The sequence below is a fragment of the Alternaria alternata genome (genome assembly GCF_001642055.1).
Source record: "Alternaria alternata strain SRC1lrK2f unplaced genomic scaffold CC77scaffold_11, whole genome shotgun sequence".
Taxonomy (NCBI): Eukaryota; Fungi; Ascomycota; class Dothideomycetes; order Pleosporales; family Pleosporaceae; genus Alternaria; species Alternaria alternata.
This window is the reverse complement of record NW_017306200.1, coordinates 889,204-908,655: the sequence shown is the minus strand read 5'-3', so window position 1 is coordinate 908,655 and position 19,452 is coordinate 889,204. Positions and strand designations below refer to the sequence as shown.

Sequence of the window (19,452 nt, the reverse complement as noted above, 5' to 3'; positions counted from 1 at the left end):
GCAAGGTATACACTGTTTCTTACTCCAGGAATCAAACTAGCTAACCTTTTCCCCATAGCTGCAATAGGTATGGGATGCTACCTACTTGGTACTGTAGTTTCGAGTACTTGTTCCGTGTTTTAAGATACCAAGGCGGTTCAGTATGGGGATGCGCTGTATTGTGAGAGCTCGAAGAAAGGTACGACTGGTGATAAACAAGCAAACGCCATCTCACTGAACCAACTTGAGACCTTTGTCTACCAATTAGTCTCAATCCAAAGTTCAGTGTGCGATGGAATATATTTCGGGCATGGTAGCGAGGATTGACGAGGCAGACGCTGCAGCTGTGGGTGGGCGCTACTACCACGGTACGGTATAGTGCATGGCGTAGGCGCCGAAGCGGCGGGAGATCGTCCAGGGCCCATCTGTCATCTCAGATCTGCCACATGTCACAGCGAAGATGTAGATGCAAATGTTTGACGGCTTGACAATGTTCCGATTGCAGCGACGCGACGGCTGAGATGCAGCATCTTATTTAGCGACGGCGCTGGCTTTGATGAGGTGCAGCAGGAGTCATGCGGCTACGACAGGGGTTCCAGGTCTGCTGTTTGGCAACCCGCCTCGATTCCCTTGACGATGCATGGCAAAGGTCGCGCAAAAGGGCGTCTCGCTCACAGGGCTAAGTGCAAATGCTGTGGGCAAGACTGTGGGCAAGGCACGATGCTCGAGGGTGTGGTCGCACGGAAAGGCCAGCCTTACAGTGCTTGACCTAGCCGATTCAGTGAGGCTTACGGCTAGCGCCCGTCTCCAGGAGCGAGATCATACGACTTGTCGAACCACCCCATCACACTGCCAGAGACGCACACAATCACAACCCCGGCCCAGTAGGACGATTTCTGCATGCGATTCCAGTAGCTGCTGTTCGGCCGTACACGCACTTCCCGTAGCGCAGCAAATCCCGGTGCTCACGAGTCCGATCTGCCGCCCGCATTCGCGTCGTGAGCCTGCGAAGGAGTGGCATGATTTCCATATTGTGCATGTCCAAGTAGTCGGTAAGAGAAACTCCTTCCTTCTCTGCCAAAGCCCATTCTCTGCATACACAACCCATCTTGTTGTTGTTGTTGTTGCTGTTGTCGCAGCCAGCAGCCCGCCGCCCCAATGGCTTCTGACCCGTACGGCAGCCCCGACGATGGGCTGGAGTTGGAGCGAATCGCCGTGCGTGACGCAGTGCTTTTGCTAGCCTCTGCTCTCTGTGCTAACATGTTCGCGCACCTCAGGTCGGACCCTACTGCGTGTTTGACGACTTCAGACTCCCTCCCAGTCCCGCGCCCATCGATCCGCCTGTCCCCGACGAGGACCGGCACACGGCCAAGATGGAAGATCCCCTGCTCTCGAGCGACTTCCCCTTTGCCAGCATGCGCGCTCCGTGGCTCACCACCGCCGGCGACGACATGACGCTCACGGCTCCCGCTGACGACATGACCAACTGGAACGAGTGGATGCAGTACGATCCCGCCCAAGCGTCTCAGAACACCCAGAATGTCGACCCCAAGCCCGCGAATCCGCAGGGGCCTGCCGCATATCTCAGCCCCGATCAGCAAACCTCGCCCCATTCCCTCTCCCACCAACAGTCCCAACCGCTGCAGTCCAGCACCGTACCCACGACCGCTCCCATGTTTTCCCACGCACATGCTGTCCCCTTCACCTTTGGCCAGGCCGCCGACGTACCTCCGGCCTTTGACTTCAATGGCAATGCCATGAGCTCCCCGCTTACCGCTGACATGCAGCAACAAAACGCCTTTTATGCCTCTCACCAATGGCAGCAGCAACAGCAACAGCAACACCAGCAGCAACAACTAGCTGACAACGCTCTCTTCTCGCCCACGCAGTACGACCAGAACGGCTTCGTCGCACCACAACCACCAGCCTCGACGCCCAGTCTCCACCATAGCCCAAACTCTCTGAGCAACGGACGAGCCAGCTCAACCTCGTCGCATTCGTCACCAGAGCCTGTCACGACCAATGTACGAAAGAGGAAGTCACTGGCTGACTCCGAGGAGCTCGACGACGATGCGCCCTCAAGTAAGAAGGGAGGACCACCCAAGAAGACTGCACACAACATGATTGAGAAGCGCTATCGGACCAATCTCAACGACAAGATTGCTGCTCTTCGCGATAGTAAGTCACTCTTCAACCCGTCTCTCGACACTTGCGCTAATCCATGAGAAAGGTGTACCCAGTCTTCGCGTCATGTCACGGCCGAACGGTACCGAAGAAGACGATGACCCCGAGGATCTTGAAGGTCTCACACCCGCACACAAGCTCAACAAAGCCACTGTACTCTCCAAGGCCACAGAGTATATCCGACATCTGGAAAAGCGCAACAAACGTCTACAAGATGAGGTCAACACCTTGAAAGGACGGGTAGAGAGCTACGAAAAGATGGCCATATCGGGTCCCATAACCTTACATGGCACTGTGGGCACACCTGATGGCTCAAGATTCCATAAAGATCCTTTCACGCCCACACACGGCATGCCAATGTCGGGACCGCCACAAGGAATGATTCCAGTTCCTGACAACATAAGTGCTCTCCAGCGCGGTCTCCCACCACAACAGCACTATGCACCTGCATACCCGCCAGGATACGGCGGTCGCCCAGCAGTTGCCGCGCCCATGGTCAACGGCCGGCGCAATGGTGCCATGATGGGCAAGCTCATGGTCGGATCTCTCGCGGGCCTGATGATACTTGAAGGACTCGTAGAGCGGGAGCAGTCGCAAGAAGAGCCAGCTGGTCGTGGTCTCTTCGCTCTGCCCGTCAACCTCGCTAGCATTCTTGCTCCTCGCGTTTCTCTAGGCGTATCCACAGCTCAGATCCCCATGGCCAAGCTTCTTTTAGTCTTCTTTGCTTTCTTCTACCTTGCTGCACCATTGCTCGACTTCAGATCGAAACCGAAGAAGAAGTCACCTCCAGCTATCCTCTTGACACCCGCACCGTCATTGGCCTCACCTGTAGAAGTACGTCGCAAGGCATGGCTCACTGCAATTCAAACTGTCTGGGTTCCACAACACAATTTCATCTTAGAGCTTGCTGCCTTGGGCTTGAAAACACTTAAGCTCAGCATGCGTAGGCTTGTTGGCTGGGAGGGATATGCATATCTTACTGGCATTACCAAGGAACAAGAGGCAGCTCGTGTCAAAGCCTGGGAAATTGCCTTGGATGCTCAGCTTACAGGCGGCGACGCTGAGATCAGCAAGAGCCGTTTGGTACTTACCTTGATCGCCTCTGGCACCCTACCAGATACACCAGCAAGGCTCATGCTCAAGGCTTTGCATCTTCGAATCGTGCTTTGGGAACTTGGAAACGCAGGTCATGGCTCGTGGTGGTTACTCAACGACCTGAGCGCAAAACTGGCACGAAGCTACTGGAACATGGCGCGAAGCGAGCACCGTATTGCTACCAACATGTCGAAACAGAACAGCGAAGCTCAGCCGTTACCAGAACATCTCGCAGCACTCATTGAGAGGGAGTGCGACGATGTGCTTGTTCCTGCGGTTGTGCAGCGGGCATACAACCTGGCTTGGAATAAGCCAAGCGCAGAACAGACAGTCGTAGATACCTCCATGGATGCTGTTGTCGAGGACTTCGCCATCTGCTCGCCTTTGGATGCTCTTGCCGCCTGGTACTCTAGCCTTGTACTGAACAAAGGACTTGCAGCCACGCTTGGTGCGAAAAACAGCTCGTCCAAGGACAATGTCGTTACCGACCTAGCACTTGCTCTCCAAGCTGCCCCTCCCAATTCACAAGCTCAGCTACGTGCACTAGTTGCTCAAGCTGTTGTACTAGACGACGATCGCAACAATCGCATTGCAGCAGCAATGGAAGCTCTTCCTTCATCTCCCAAACCTGCAGATGCTGGCTTCATCAATATCGTCGGCAATGGCTTCGTCGCAATCGATGTGCGCAAAGCACTTACTTTGGCCAAGTGCCTCTCTCTGGCCGCCTCCTCAAATCCCGAAGCCCGCCGCCGCGCCATCTTCGTCGTCAACAACACGTATCTTCCCGAATGCACAACTACACTCCTCAGTTTTGTCGCTGGTCACAAAGTTCTCACGCAATTTATGGCTGACGAAAAATTGAAGAAGGAGACTAGCTGCGGTCTAGAGCGCACTGCTAGCTCCCTTCGCATGTGGATCGGTCACGACACTGGTAAGAGGAGCGGACTGAGCAACAAGGTTCGATGTAAGATTGTGAATAGCTGCCTTGATGCGAGCAAGACTTTAGTTGGATTGGGAGAGAAGAAGAAGAAAAAGGAGGAGTCGGATGTGGACGACGGCTACGTCAGTGCCAGTGTCAAGGACGATTGAAGGTTTCGCGTTTTATGATCTGTTATGCGATCGGGTTGGTCTTTGAATTGGGAATCGGGAATGGGACGACATGGGATCCTCATATCTCACAGGCGTTTATATGGAGATATACACGGCATGGATATGCCTGACATACTGTTCATCATGTTCAAGAGGAATAGCGCATTCCGTCCTTTTACCGTTTTGTTGTTTCTTCATAAAGCTCGTATAGTGTAGAACACATGCTCTTAATGGCTTTATGCGATCGAACCTTGTTCGATGTTCTTCAAGTCCTCGTCCTCTCCATGTGACTTGATGGCAATGACTATGTATATTTGTAGGTACTAGTGTAGTGTATATATTCTTGAATACGACAGGACGCTGGCTTCGAGTGGCACTGTGAGCATGAATGTCTTCGTGCCGAACATAACAATGTTACAGGGCAAGGGATGTGGATGCAGATACTCGTGCATTTAGGTTGCTACATTTTTTTTTTACAAGTTGCACGTGCGTTCATGTTCATATCTCTACATCATTGATTCCTGACGCAGCCAGAGGCCCTCAAAAACGTCACAATGAGTAGCACTGATGATCCATCCTTGGCTATAATGACATGTTCAATCTGTTGGAGAAAAGCCATGGAAAGAGATACAAGAACGGATCCTATTCCCAGCATACCGCAAATGAGCAACACAACCGCCTCTTAACACGCTGCTGATACCAGAGAATCCATCAATCAGTGAGGAGCCCTGTTATGATGGTTAGTGATAGTACAGAGGAAATGAAAAAGTAGTGGTGCATACCACAGCCGAATAATGTGCAGGCGAACCAGCGCTCGTACTCTTCGGCATCTCTCCTAATGCTCCGTCACATGGTCGCGCACTGAACACCAGGGTTCTGCGGTATCTTGTCAAACTTGGGAGAGATGCTGCGTCTAGACTTCCTGATCTTTGTACATGGCTTGTTGGTAGTGTTTGCTTTGGTCTGAGCGCAGATACGAATGGACAAAAACCAAGTTCTTATGGCTTCAAGAGAGGTGGCTGATGCAAGGTCTTCTTCTGCATGTTTGGGTGATGGTAGATCGGAGAGCAAGTATGTGGGTTTCATGGCGCTCTTCACTAGGATGTTGAGAGTGCGGATGGCGAAACTGAAGATGATCATCTTGATGAGAAGGCAGACATCAGAGGGCTGAGCCAGCAGCATTGTGAGAATTTTGATCATTACGTTGCTGTCCTTGAGAGGTTGCGACTATGTCTTCGGACCTCGTCGTTTTGGAATCGCCAGGAATGTTCGGATGAAGGGTTGTGAATAGTCGAGTGTGCTGCGACGATAACTGACAAAGTGCGAGTAGACGGTAACAGTGCTTTTGTTGAGAAACGAGGGGAGATAGATATCTGGATATATAGACACAAGCGGTTGGATACGAGCTGTCTGTCTACCTGCTTACCATTGTCATGGCTTGCCATTGTTCTCTAGGAACGACACAACATAAGAAGTGAGGTTTTGTTGGATTAAAAGCTGCTGCCTACTCGCTTCTGGTGCTATTATGCTAACATGACTGTGAATTTACTCTCACTCTGCTTTCGCGATCGCAATGGTGACGCTATACACTTTAGAGGCGAGGAATCATTGCGACACCAAACGTTTAATGCCATTGTCTAAATTGGATACGAGGAACAGAAACGAGGCCGATAATGCATGTGATTGTTTTTATAGGTGAAGGGGAAGCGTCGGGACAATAGCTACCTTGAGCAGTAAAGTCATGTCACTGCTACCAGTCTCGTGCTACTCTCAACTAAACACTCACCAAAGCTGGGTACATATATCAATAAGTTCGTAAGACATATATTACTATACTATTTACACACCAATGACCAGCATTTCATCTACTACCATCGATACCATCGTCAAATATTTACACCCAGCCCTCGTCCCTCTTTTTAGGATATTTCATCTCGTATATTACACTTCGTCAAAGTATCATCGACGTGCTTAGTTGCCCTTGCCAAGACCTCCGAGAAGACCAGCCAGACCAGCAGCGGCACCGTTGGCCTTACCCTTGCCCTTGCCCTTTGTGTTCGCCGTTGCCGCATCACCCGCCTGAGCACCCAAAACGTTCTTGGGGTTAGTTCCAGCGTTGTTGTTCAGCACCTGTCCACCGCTGATACCACCCCTGGGGGAGACGTTGTTGTTGGCCTGAGCAGCCTTGTTCTGGTACTGGGTCACGGCTTGAGCGTTGGGTGGGTTGATGACCATGACCATGCCTTGCTGGCAATGCTGGGCTTGAGAGCAGTAGATGTACATAGGCTGGTTGTCGGTGATGGGAACCATGAACATGGGGGTGTTTCCAGCTTGGCGGTTGTTGTTGCGGTTGCGACCGTTGCCAGCGTTGCCACCACCGTTACCGTTTGGAGAACCGTTGGGGTTACCAGGGATGGGCTGGAAGTCGGAGAAGATTGCGTTCTGCTGAGGCTGGCAAGGGGTGTTTGCGTCAGAGGAAGCTACACTGTGATTCTGCGAGGATTGTGTTAGTATGTGATGTGACGTGAACGGATAGAGAAAGACTGGCGTACCTGGCTGACGAAGTTGAAAGCGACCATATCACCAGGCTGGGCCGTGATGGAGTTGGGTGTAAACTGGAACTTGTTGTTGGCAGCCACGGTGACCGTCATGGTGGCAGCGGATACTGTCAAGCTCTGGGCCAAAGCCGCGAGTACGATGTTGGAGAAGAGCATGTTGAAGTCGGGGTGGTATAGGATTAAGAAAGATGGGAATTATGAGTAAGAATGGGGATTAGTGAATATACTGATTAGGATATCGATGGTAGTAGAAGATGGGAAATGCACTGCAGATCTGATCCTTAGGAGATACGCCGCACTGAGGCTCACTATATACTCTGCATCTTTGTGCCTTGTAGCCTTCCTCGCTCCGTCAATTGCGCCACAAACACCGAAAAAACGGATGATGAAGCTGGCCGAAACCGTTTGCCTGATGTTCGCGACGGTTAGGAAGAAACTGGACAGCAAGATCTATAAGAGTAGGTGCTGTCAGATGTTTCGTGCCGAGTATCATGCCAAGTCCCAAACATGCGGAAACACTACTAGTGGGTCTCGTGAAGGTCCGCTCAACACGACTGGATGTTTGCTTGGGCGAGTGCAAGCAATAGAGTCTGTCTCTTGTTTTGCACGTTCCAGATGGTGTGGGACCCTAAATCAGTCAAACGATCTCGGGTTGTACATCATCCGTCTGCAAACTTGTAGTACTTATTGAACAGCGACCACCCCCTCGTGTGCTCACGACATGTTACCTCTTTTTCACTGATGCGCACTTTCCCCTTTACCTAGACTACATTCAGACTTCTACAAGCCCTTCCGAGTCTGGCTCTTCTCTTTGTTGCATGATGCGGGTCATGCTTTCTGAATATATTGCGCCGAGCGTGCACAGGGCGATAGATGATGAGTCACCTTCTCAAATTTCCACTTTGTCATGGTAGTATTTATATGAGAGGGACCAAATAGACGCAGTACCAACTCACGAGATGCAATAGCAACGATTCCGTGGTTTAGGACGATTCATCGCGGTAAGTGCTAAAGACGAGGATCGGTGGTCCGCAGAATATGTATCCGAGAAGCTTGGAACGCGTTCGAAACATGTAGCCTTGCAGCACCAGAGTCTCCTACTTTGGACGGCGTCGACGATCGTGTCCGTGAAACAGAGCTGCACAAGCGCGTCCTAGTTTAGCGCTGATGGTGCGTAAGCTGACAGTTTGGTGAGGATGCTCGTCTGCGCGACTCGAGTAAGGATATTAAGTTTGAAGCATTACTGTACCACTGGAAATACGATACCTCACACACACTGCGCAAACATGCTTCGCAATGTCCATAGTAGTTGGTTGTGCGCCTCATTCTTGTCTTTGTTCTGCGCTTCTGAACGGAACCATGCGCCCCACAAAATTGTTGCCGCTGTGTTCCGGTCCAGAGTGGATGCGCAGTTCTGATGCGCTTCTTTTCGAAGAAAAGAATCGGCCGGTTCGGTCGTATGTAGTAAGTTACTGCCCGCTAAAGATGGCGGCCCTGACCCGAACGGCTGCCAGTACAGCACCGGTATCGTGCCGAATAGCTCTGATGCTAGATTCAATAGTCGCATTACCCAAACGGTAGCGGCATCTGACGTCGCACAGGAGACGGAAGAGGCGTAGCTGGCAAGTGAGATGCTTGGGACGACATCCAGGTGTTGGGTAAGAGCGTGTCGATGCAAAGACGCGGTTAACCCCCCGCACGCGAATGAAGATCAGCGTTCGAGCATGGCCCTGACAGCGGACTTCGGAATCCCAGAGTGTCGGCGGCCCAAACGCTAGTCGACGATAACGAGAGCATGTTTCACGCTTTCGAGTATGGCTTGGCAGGCGTTCCTGCAGGGAGTGTGTAGCGAAATGAGGGAGCGACAGTTTCAGACCGAGACAGCAGGGTAGACCCGGGACGACACGGCAGGCGACAGCGACGACGGGGTCGCACGAGCAGTTGCACGAGTCGATGGAAAGACCGCGGAAGCCGACGCGTGTAAAAAGGTGGAAAAAAAGGGACTGGATTGCGAGGCTAGCGGCAAGGCACCGAGAATTTGTCTGGATCTGCACTGGAAAGCGTGACCTGACAGCCAGGTCCGGGGTCGGCACACCAGCAAGCATGCTCCTCCCGCACGACATGCATTGCAGATTGCGCGTAGGGAGATGCGGACATTTGCAAGATGACTGCTGACAGGTGATTTGCGCTGCGTGGTGCAGGGCTTCGAAGCCATTCATGCGCACGCCGCGCTGGCCATGGTTGAGCACGAGGGAGGACGGCACACCAATGCATTTGCAGAGACAGAGATGGAGCGGATGAACAGGTGGTGGTGGGTATATTTAGGCGCAGTGTGCGTGGCTGAAGGGCTGCGGTGGCCTCGATGGCGCTGGCCAGTAGCAGTGGGCAGGCGCGTAGCCGCCGTTGGTGACTACTGAGACGCTACGAACGACTGGCCGACATGGCGTAGATAGACGCTATCGATGCAGTGGATCACGTCTTGCGGTGTGCTCGTGGGCAGCGCGCCCGAGCAATGAGAAGACGTCTAACGCTGTTTCGGTGGTTCTGTTTGCCAGTCGCTCTTGCCATGCTGGGCCCGCTGCGAAGGAAGGCACTGTGGGCTGCGAGGAAGGGGACGGTCGTGGCGTCGGGCAGGAGCGCTCCAGGGCCCTCGCCAGGTGCGGCAGGAGCGACCATCCCGTTCATCCTCAGCACCTGAAACCCAAGAGGACACCGAACGCTTTGTATACAGTGGCAGCACTCAACTCTACGCATGGCATCGTCTACGCATCAAAGCGAGCCCTCTCACACAAGGGCATTCGCACGCAGGAACGGCCCAAGCTCAGTTATTACGCATCAGGCCCAGCGTTTCAAGCGTGCGTCCAGGTCTGCAGCGTGTCCAGGGGGGCTGCATTGGGCTAGGCTCGATGCAGGGTCGCTGCCACAGGTCCCCGTCACTTATAGCGCTCGCATTCGTCCATGGCTCTCTGCTCCTCCGCTGCTCGTCACTTTTCTCTCCTGGCCCCTCCAACTCGCCCTTTCCTCTCTACCTCTCTCCCTTCGCTCTCTTCGACAACACAGTGCCGCTTCTGCATCTTCTACCTGCTCCCCCAGTTGGACCAGCTTATCCCCCGCCTAATCTGAGATTGTGCGAGCGCGCCAGTCCCGTCGCTCCTCCGAGAGAAGAAGAGCTCGCCAGCCGACGCATCAACCACCAGCTTGTCTGCCCTTGATCTCGTCACTGCCTGTTCGTGTATTCAACTTCATAAAATTATCTTCGCCCGTCTGCTTCGCGTCTCTGTCTGTTGGACCGCGCCTTCCCGCTGCAACCACTCGATCCTTCCGATAGCAGAACCCTCAACGACCTAGCGACCCAAGAACTTGTTAATAGCTCCAACTACATTGCCCATCGGCCGGTTTTCGATAACAACTCTACCTTACAACCCTGATCTGTACGATCCTTAATCCCGTAATCGCCAGCCAATCCGCACTTCTGCCTTGCAGCAAACGTCTTCGGCTTTCTGTCTGCGCCAGCACTCCCTCTTCCGGCCTTCTTCGATTCTGTATCTTTCCCGTGTGCGCTCAGCATACTCCTTGTTGCACTCTTACCCTTTCTTCGCAACTCTTCTTAGACCACCACAATGAGCATGGACGCTGGCGGTCTTGCTCAAATGACCTACAACAACTTCCAATCCCAGGGCGGCTTCGGCGGCCCCACCTCGAGCTTTGCGTCTCGTGGCAAGGGTGCTCAGCTTAAGCGTCTCAGCGTCGCTTCGCCGCCCAAGGTTGCTTCCATCGCCGAGGACTCGGTTGCGACTCCTCGCACCAGCCGCTCCCATCTTCTGGCCGGCCTCCGTACCGCCCCCAAGACGCCCACGTCTGCCCAACCCCCTGCCTCGGCTCCTTATTCGCAGCGCCAGCACAACGTTGGCAACAACAATGTCAACCGCTCCTCGAGGCAGTTCAACGGTGCAAACCAGGGCCCTCAGACTGCCATCGGCTCTGGATTCAGCGGTGTGAACCAGTACCAGCAGCAACAGCAGCAGCAGCAACAACAGCAGCCCGACTTTTACAACCAGGTCCTCGCCCCTCCCCAATTCGAGTTCGATGATGGCGAGATGGATCCCAATGTCGCGGCTCAGCTGTTGGCTACCGAGCTGTACCTCGCCCAGAGGCAGCAGCAGCTCCAGCAGCAACTCCTTGCTCTGACAACCCAGCAGTTCGGCAACATGAACATGAGCGGTGGACAGCAGTACCCCAACACGCCATACACCCCCCAGATGAACGCATATGGTCAGCAGTTTGGAAACACTGCTGCCATCCAGGAGACCAACCAGCCCGGCGTCTACCTAGTCTTCAACCAGATGACTGGCCAGTACCAGTATGTTGTGGACCCGAGCTACCAGCAAGACAACGGCGACATGCAGGCTCAGAACGGTATGCCGGGCTTGTCGCACTCGCCTCCTCCGCCAACTCCTCGCTTCGCTCCATCGCCGCCCAAGGTTGACACTCCGGTACTCCATGTGTCTCCTCCTAACGAGAGCAACCCCAGCCCGTGGGGTTCGCGTAGCACGTCTCCGCCAAAGAAGTCCAACACTCCCCCTCAGGATGTTGTACCGCTCCCCCCACCATCTGCTAACGCTTTCCGTCGAGGACACAAGAAGAACTTGTCTTCTCTTGCTGTTGACGGCAAGGCTGAAGAGGGACCTCGTTCTGCCTTTGCTCGCCCTGTTGGCTTCCCTGCTACCCCGATGACAGGTACATTCGGCCCTGGTCAAGCACGTGCTGGAGAGCACCCAGTGCGTCAGCCTCGCAACCCTCCTTCCATCGAGGAACTCAAGGAGCGCCCCACTACCAAGCATGAGGGTAGCAAGAACTTTGCTACTCGTCAACGTCGCCAGGCTGTGGGCAACCTTGTGCGAGCTGGCATTGGCCGTCGTGCTCACCGCACTAGCAGCGGAAGCGCCTCACCTGACAGCGACCACTTCCCTTCATCTGACAATGACTCGGACAGCGTTCGCAGCGGTGGAAGCGGTAGCCTTTCGGGAAGGCCGAGCATCGGTAGCCTTCGTGCTGTTGCCAATGGCGCCATTGGATCGGAGCGCAAGGCTTCCAAGGAGCGATCCCGCGACAACTCCATCAACCGCTCTTACACTGCCAACAGCGTTAGCAGCGATGACGGTGCTTCCATCGGAGGCGGTCTGGTCGACATCCGTCCCGAGGAGAACGGCCAACGCCGAGGCATGCCCAAGCTTGTTCTCACCAGCGCTGAGAAGCGCAAGAGCACCGTGTTCTAGGCTTTCAACTATGGATTGGAAAGAAAAACTGGGAAATTCATTCCCTTGTGCATATTACTGTGGCGCTCTTCGGACGCCTTCTGTTACGGCCCATTACGAACCTTTCCTTGCTTGTTAGTTCATTTGTTTTTTGCACTTGACTAAGGTCACTTTTGCCATCTTTCGAATATCACGATTACCCTTCGTCTCTTACCCATTGGGAAGATCTTCTTTTCCACCCCTTCTTGTTTCCCAGACTCTTATGCGAACTGCTTTTAATGAGCACGGTGGGAAGGCTCTATGGTTTTTGGCCCGGCGATTTGGACGGGCGAGTTGGGATATGCTTCATGGACGTGAGCTCGATTGCCTGTGGCTAGAGCTCATTGCCTTCTTTGGGCTTCTGTTTTGTGTTACCATTGTTTGTTGGAGATAGTGTGCTTTTGACCAATCCGTTCGCTACCGCTGCGGCCTGGGTGGCAAGGCGATGCAAAGAGAAGAGTGAATCATGTAGGATGAGATACCTAAATGCAATCACACTCGCTTTCGAAATATGCTTCAATCTGATTGTGAAGTGAGGCCATCATTATACGGTTTGGGGTCGCTTTTGCCAGCAACGGATACATGACGCTTCGCAACAGACCATGTGTGCCTGCGAATCAGCTAGCAAAATCATGAGTCGAGTTTGTAAATCCGGAGATTTGATCTCCATCTGTGCTCAGCGAGAACTCTATCAGGGTAATAGCTAATCTCGGTACTCTAGTGCCTCCAAAGGCGTTCAACGGTGATCGACATGATGCTCGCGTGGTGTTGAGGCTAAAGAATCGATAAGCGTCGTAAGGCTGATGGTTGGTGTCGCATCGCGGGGCAAGTGCGAAGCTTCAATTGTCAATACCAAAATTCCCCCCCCCCCCGCACACACTGCACGTTCCGAACTCATCCACGCCTTTGATATACCCGTCGCACCGCTCTCTGGGTACATGCACGATTGCAGAGTTGCGACAGCCTACACATAACAACACGACCCGCAATGGCTGAACCTCCGGTCGTTCCTCCAATCGAACCCCCACCACCACCAGAGACGTCGCGTCCTCTCCACACTCTCCCTCCACCCTTCTCTCACGACGCTCTCGAGACCATAACACAAGGTGCCGAGGCTCTTGTATACAAAACCACCTTCCTCACGCCGAGTACGCCCGTCGTAGTCAAATACCGACCACCAAAGCCGTACAGACATCCTACTCTAGACAAGCGTCTTACAAAACAGAGGTTATTGGCCGAGGCTAGGAGTCTGATCAGGGTCAAGAGAGATGGCGTCAACGTACCAGGTGTGATTGGCGCGGATTGGGATGCGGGGTGGTTAGTGCTGGAATATGTAGATGGTAGGACTGTGAGGAAAGTACTAGATGGCTGGGCGCATCAAGTAACACAGCGCAAGAAGGACGAAAAAGCCACAGAAGGAGTAGACAAGGGGGCCAACGAAGCGCCGAAAGAAGAAGAAGCTGAAATACTCGACCTAATGCGAAGAGTAGGGCGGGAAGTAGGAAAGCTGCACGAACTCGGGGTATGTCACGGGGATCTCACAACCAGCAATATCATGCTACGGACACCGAAACCACAAAACACGGAGACAGAAGAGCAGCAGCAAAAACCACAGGGACGTCAAACAACAAGTAGTCTCCGCGAAGCAGCGATGCGCGGCGAAGAACCTTCAGACCTTCCGCCCGCCAACCCTCCGCAACAGTCCGATCCTACCACTTCACTGTCCGGCGACATATTCCTCATCGACTTCGGCCTCACAACTGCCAGCATACAAGATGAAGACAAAGCTGTTGATCTTTATGTCCTTGAAAGGGCATTTTCAGCAACCCACCCAGCTGCTGAGCCACTGTTTCAGGAAGTGCTGAAGGCTTACGGTGAGTGTGGAAAGGGTGCTAAGGGGGTTTTGAAGAGGCTGGAAGGGGTAAGATTAAGGGGAAGGAAGAGGAGTATGCTTGGGTGAGGAGGTGCAGTGAAATGGTGTCCCTGTGTATGAGAAAGTGATCATGGAATAAGAACAGAGCGCATGCATTAGAGCAATACATGTGTCTATAATACTTTGGTGAAATAGCGTTTGCATCTTTGCCGCAAGTAAGAAGAATTGAAAGAGAAAATCGCACTACAAGTACTTGACAGCAGGACGACACCTCAAATCCACTTATTTACTCCAGTTAACAGCTTGGAAAACTGGTCCCAAGTCTCCTGCACTTATTCCAGAATCATGTTACCTACGATAAAACAACCCCAAAATGTGGAGACACCAACAGCACAAATACATCTACAACGACAACCCCGAAGACACCGAAACCTTCATCGTCTTCCGTGAAGTCCAGAACCACGGATACACTGACTCCTGGATCTTCCACATTATCGAAAAATGGTTCGACATAATTTGAAGTCCTTCCTATACTTCAAGTTCACCGCGAAGACTCAGATCGGCGTGTTTCCTCCACCATAGGCAATGGGCAACACGGTAGTGATTTATGATATTATTGACATGAAACAACCGAGTCTGACTACCATGTCTAACAGTTGTTAATCTATCTCACTTACAACTGGCCCAATGGCGCAGTACCATCAAGCTTGAAGTAGCCCGGTTGAAGGGTCTGGAACACACCAGTAGGGTCGTACTTCTTCGATATGGCGTTCAACCTAGCTTGGTTGGCTGCACCGTATCCACCAATAGGATTCTGGTACGGACTGGCGTAATTCATGTACAGGTAATCGTTCAATTTACCAGCAGCCTTTGCAGCCTCTACACAACGATCCATGACACGCGCGGCAAACTGGTTGACCGTCTCGTCGTCCGCGCTATTGGACCAGCTTGGAGATACCAGGAGAAGCGCGAGGGGGCCGTCCTTAGGATCCAGTCCGAGAGCGTTGCCACCATTTAATTTCGTCTTCTCCAGTATCGGGTCGGTAATGACCTGGAGAGAAACAGCGCCTACAAAATCTGCCACGTCTTTAACACTTGCGATTTCCTCGTAGAAGATGTCTTTAGTCAGAGTAGCCATTTCGAGATCGAGCTTGGTCGTCCAGGTCCAGAAAGCTTGACGCTTCCCATTATATTCCCCATTGCCGTCGATCAGTGTAGTAAGCTCCGCGAGGCTTCTTACAGCTGTGGTATCGGCAATGGCACCTTCAATAGTATTGTATTCCTCCAGAATGGTTGCATTTGTAACAGGGTCAGCGTACTCCAGCTCGACCAGTGCGATCGGGTCTGAACCTGAGTAGTTGACGAATGACAGGATTTGGTGTGCTTTTCCGTCTTGGTTGGCTTGCTTGCCGAGGTTGATGTAGGCTTCAAGTAACGCAGGCCATTCGCTCTCGAGGTACGTCCGCGATCCGCCCCACATAGTATCAGCTCTCGGGAGAGCATTGACGTTGAACTGTGTAACTAGTCCAAAGTTGTTTCCACCGCCTCGGAGGGCCCAGAATAGGTCAGGGTATGAGGTCTTGCTGACAGTGATGACGACTCCAGTTGCCGTGACCAACTCGAAGGAGATAACGTTGTCGCACGACAATCCGTAAACGCTGGAGAAGTACGAGATACCTATTGCACGAATAAGTAAACATGTCATGCAAGAACTTGCATATAATGCTCTCACCTCCACCAAGAGTCAGACCGCCGACACCGACACCAGAAACCTGGAGTTGTTTTAGCAAGCTCACCAGTCAGTCTTTCGAAGTACTGCTTACTCGACCTCCAATAATGGTGAGCTGGTATTGTTCCAACTTGGTATATACATCGTACCAGGTTTGTCCGGGCTGGAACGATACACTCTTTCGGTCATCAGAGGGTGTGGTCTTGTTCATCCTTTCGAAGCTGATGGTGATACCGCCCTCGATGTTTGAACCTCCAGGTACGGCAGAATGCCCTCCACTCTTCGCCGCAAATGGACATTGTGTAAGTCGAGATAAAAGTATTGAGGTGGATACGTCTAGAGCCTTTTCTGGTTTGAATACACATTGGGGCGAGATCTCCGCCTGCTGGGCAGACCAAAAATCGTTGAGGAATGCAGTGTACGCAGATTCGGATTGTGTTTCAACTTGATCGTCGCCGAATATTAACTTCAGAGACGTGCACTAAAAGAAGGATCAGTCTCGGCGTAAGCAGTACAACAAACTAGCAAGTATAGGGACTTACGGCTGCTGAACAACCACTCGATAAAGATCGTTCTGCAAACGACGCTAGCTCAGGTATGGCTGATACATTCACACCATTCTTCAAGAGAGCTTCAGTGATGTTGAAATCAGCTGGCTCGAACGTGGCTTGCGATAGGGCGCCGGCCGCAAAGGCGGCAAGAGAAACGACGGTCTTCATCTTCCTTCCAGGCCGAGCGATATATTGGCGCGGCGATGCAAGCCAATGTCAAGGACAGAAGCGCGTACAGACAAGTGATGTACGGGAAACAACGGAATTTCCCGTGCAATCTTGAGCAAGTCCTGGAATAATGCTGGATGAGACCCGGCACCGAGGTATCACATCCTTTTATGGACATGTCGACAAGGCATCCGCGGAGACGGGTGTAATCCGGACACCGGATCGCAGCTAAGAACAGTTGTGTAAAAAGCCGCCATCGAGTAACGGTGGAGCAGGAACGCTGTGCTGTGATTTTCATGCTAGACAAACTACTCTCTGACGGGCTAGATGGCCGTGCATAGTAATTAAGGGGGGATGCATGCAATGTACGCATCTTCCGTATCGTGTTAGAATGTCAGAAGCGAGCCTGCAGGCATTTCGCAGGGTTCCATATCGCATTTAGAACTTGAATAGTGTTCTCGCCACGCAGAGCTCCAACGCTTTGAGGAAAGGAGTTCAGAGCATATGGCCTTAGGTGTTTGATTGAGCTGTAAGTTCAACCACGACAATGACGATAATAATGACCTACTTCTCATGAGGAGAGAAATTCAAGACGGTCTTTCAAATAAACGCCGAGTGGCGCTTGCTGTATTTGCCGGATTTCCAAGGAATCAGAGGCCATTGTGCCATGTACATCACTACGCCGCAATCCTACCAGCTGCAGGGACCGCATACGCGGGTCTGGCACCGGTGGCGGTCAAAAGCTTCGAGTACACCATCGAATCCGAAATTTCAATACGAGAACCACGAATGACATGCTCATTGGAACGCATCAGCAATAGTCATAGGAAACATAGAAACATAGAAACGTTGTCGGTGTTTAGTTAGCGGAGAGTGGAAAGACCGCAGCCGCGGCCAAAGCCGCACCCGGGCCGGATGACCCACATAGGATGCCAAGCTTGGGTATTCCGAGGTTCTGAGATTCAGGCAAGTGGCGCTTTCTCCCGTCCTGCAGCCTCGCTCTTATCTGCAAGGGAGCCCAGCCGAAGGATTACTCCGGCGCCTACACATACATGGGACGCAATTCGAGCGACCTTAGGAGCATATCTTTCTGTAAAAAAATCAAAGAATCTAGCATCAGAGATAGAAAACAGTCGAGCTCTTGGATTTCTTGAAATCAGATGAAATTGAACATGCCATTGCTGGTAGATCTGGACAGGCAGAAATGGATGTTCAGATCGACATCAACACAATATGCGAGCAAATATCGCATTCCATCTCATGGGTAACGAATCAAGTCGCTCCGTGGCAGCGGCTGCATCGCCTAAAATATCAAGTACAACAGGGATTCCGCAAATGTACTCTCCACCGAGCCGTCAGTGCTGCTTGGAGCTGCGACAACAACGTGGAAGAGCTGTGCCACTGAATGTGCAAAGCCTGGTAATGAGCAGGAAGGAACAGAAGGATGTCAAAGGTTGTTGGTATCCATTACGAATTGCGCATTTTCCCTCGCATTGAACACTTTATATTCGCAGGTGCAATTTACTAGGACATCAGTTTTCGCATTTCAATGCTCCAGCAGAGCCCCCTACCTATTTTCATTCATTTTACAGCAAAACTTCACAATGTCGTCTGAAGAATACGCAAAGTCGCAGTATCAGGAGATGATATCAGAAAGTCAGCTCTCCGGTGTTGTCTACAGTATGATTATCCTGGCTTCACTCTTCGTTCTTGCGCGCTCCGGAGTACAGGTATGCATGCGAAGAAAGCTTGAAGCACAAGACTTTCTACTGTACGCTGCCTTTATTCTTTTCCTCGCCACCACGATCTGCTATCTCGTCATCTTTTCCAAGGTGTTCATGATTGCAAGGGTCTCTGTAGGCGTGTTAGAGCCCGGACCGACCTTCCAAGCCGATATGATCACATACGTCCGAATGATGTTCGTTACTACGACATTATTTTGGATCTCACTATGGTTGGTCAAACTGTCTTTCCTGTCATTATACAGGAAGTTGCTGGAGGGCCTGCCAATAGTGTACATGAGACTCTGGTCAGCGGTCTTGGTATTTTGCGTCATCGTAAGTCCAATCGATCTGGAACCTCGTACACCTACTCACCGAATTTCATAGACCTTAATCGGTTGCATAGTATCTTATACCACATCTTGCCCCGACTTTGGAGCGGCAATGGGTAGAGGAGATTGCCCTCTAGGCCCCCGGACCACTCGCGGTTCTCTTGCCAGTCTCTATACAGCATATGCGGTGGATATGTTGTCAGATCTTATGAGTAAGCCAGCAAATACAACACAATTTAATGAGCAATCTCCTGACATCATCAGTAATGGCTTTACCTATAAAACTAGTCTGGAACCTTCAGATGGCGCGCGTACAGAAAGTAGCGGTGATTGCGTTGTTCGCATCTGGCATTGTATGCATGGCTTTTGCTACCTTACGCGTGGTCCAGATCGGCATCAAATCGGAAAACAGCACTGCCTCAAGTCCGACATGGCTGGCTCTTTGGACCATAGTGGAGAATGCTATCGCCATCTGTATTGGTTGCTGTCCAGCCTTTGCCATCCTGTACCGATCGTCTCACACACCTCACATCTCGTACGATACGAACGGTTACGTTCGACACAACCAGAGCCAATCCAGTAACAACGGTAATCATCGAGAAACGATCAAGATGAACTCAATGAAAGTTGGCGCTGGTCGCGAAAGAGAGCTCAGGCACGACACATACTGGAATGACACACGAAGCAGCCAAGAAGAGCTGGCGACAGACAACAAGACAATCGTAGTCACCACGACATTGCAACAAGACGACCATCACTCAAATATGGGACCATGACCTTGATCGGAAGAGGACAAACATGAGCCTTTTACTGCGAGACCCGTGACTGTGTACGGCACCTGGCTTTCACTATGCCTCGATACGGGTCTCTGGGTATTAT

The 19,452-nt window shown here is 52.1% G+C and overlaps 7 protein-coding genes across 7 annotated transcripts; 4 read left to right on the top strand and 3 right to left on the bottom strand.

Annotated features, from left to right (window-relative positions):
* Window positions 1-1,071: 1,071 nt before the first annotated feature.
* CC77DRAFT_990143 (hypothetical protein) lies at window positions 1,072-4,679 on the top strand. Its single transcript, XM_018536307.1, has 3 exons — window positions 1,072-1,194; window positions 1,257-2,157; window positions 2,210-4,679. The coding sequence occupies exons 1-3, from the start codon at window positions 1,138-1,140 to the stop codon at window positions 4,345-4,347; spliced, it is 3,096 nt and encodes a 1,031-aa protein (XP_018385816.1). The 5' UTR covers window positions 1,072-1,137; the 3' UTR covers window positions 4,348-4,679.
* A 514-nt stretch (window positions 4,680-5,193) lies between these two features.
* On the bottom strand, window positions 5,194-5,529 carry CC77DRAFT_1061841 (hypothetical protein; the record flags this gene model as incomplete). The annotated part of the gene is made up of 1 exon (XM_018528474.1): window positions 5,194-5,529. One exon carries the CDS (start codon window positions 5,527-5,529, stop codon window positions 5,194-5,196), a length of 336 nt encoding a protein of 111 aa, XP_018385815.1.
* Window positions 5,530-6,318: 789 nt separating this feature from the next.
* Window positions 6,319-7,061, bottom strand: CC77DRAFT_936300 (hypothetical protein; the record flags this gene model as incomplete). The annotated part of the gene is made up of 2 exons (XM_018534486.1): window positions 6,319-6,840; window positions 6,900-7,061. 2 exons carry the CDS (start codon window positions 7,059-7,061, stop codon window positions 6,319-6,321), a joined length of 684 nt encoding a protein of 227 aa, XP_018385814.1.
* Window positions 7,062-10,274: 3,213 nt separating this feature from the next.
* CC77DRAFT_122843 (hypothetical protein) lies at window positions 10,275-12,302 on the top strand. The gene has a single exon (XM_018530154.1). The coding sequence runs from the start codon at window positions 10,526-10,528 to the stop codon at window positions 12,179-12,181; it is 1,656 nt and encodes a 551-aa protein (XP_018385813.1). The 5' UTR covers window positions 10,275-10,525; the 3' UTR covers window positions 12,182-12,302.
* Window positions 12,303-13,187: 885 nt separating this feature from the next.
* On the top strand, window positions 13,188-14,354 carry CC77DRAFT_990136 (Serine/threonine-protein kinase bud32; the record flags this gene model as incomplete). The annotated part of the gene is made up of 2 exons (XM_018536306.1): window positions 13,188-13,818; window positions 13,873-14,354. 2 exons carry the CDS (start codon window positions 13,188-13,190, stop codon window positions 14,157-14,159), a joined length of 918 nt encoding a protein of 305 aa, XP_018385812.1. The 3' UTR covers window positions 14,160-14,354.
* A 391-nt stretch (window positions 14,355-14,745) lies between these two features.
* On the bottom strand, window positions 14,746-16,892 carry CC77DRAFT_1050568 (FAD-binding domain-containing protein; the record flags this gene model as incomplete). Its single annotated transcript, XM_018527629.1, has 4 exons — window positions 16,344-16,892; window positions 15,896-16,282; window positions 15,805-15,844; window positions 14,746-15,749 (listed from the first exon to the last, which is right to left on the bottom strand). Exons 1-4 carry the CDS (start codon window positions 16,518-16,520, stop codon window positions 14,746-14,748), a joined length of 1,608 nt encoding a protein of 535 aa, XP_018385811.1. The 5' UTR covers window positions 16,521-16,892.
* A 1,271-nt stretch (window positions 16,893-18,163) lies between these two features.
* CC77DRAFT_936626 (hypothetical protein) lies at window positions 18,164-19,349 on the top strand (the record flags this gene model as incomplete). Its single annotated transcript, XM_018534506.1, has 3 exons — window positions 18,164-18,577; window positions 18,629-18,785; window positions 18,838-19,349. The coding sequence occupies 3 exons, from the start codon at window positions 18,164-18,166 to the stop codon at window positions 19,347-19,349; spliced, it is 1,083 nt and encodes a 360-aa protein (XP_018385810.1).
* Between the last annotated feature and the right edge of the window lie 103 nt (window positions 19,350-19,452).

Bases quoted from the DNA above. Each gene is read 5' to 3' on its own strand.
- CC77DRAFT_990143 (XM_018536307.1), top strand. From the start codon at position 1,138: ATGGCTTCTGACCCGTACGGCAGCCCCGACGATGGGCTGGAGTTGGAG. The intron at 1,195-1,256 runs GTGCGTGACGCA...CGCGCACCTCAG, and splicing joins TGGAGTTGGAGCGAATCGCC to GTCGGACCCTACTGCGTGTT. The intron at 2,158-2,209 runs GTAAGTCACTCT...TCCATGAGAAAG, and splicing joins GATTGCTGCTCTTCGCGATA to GTGTACCCAGTCTTCGCGTC.
- CC77DRAFT_122843 (XM_018530154.1), top strand. From the start codon at position 10,526: ATGAGCATGGACGCTGGCGGTCTTGCTCAAATGACCTACAACAACTTC.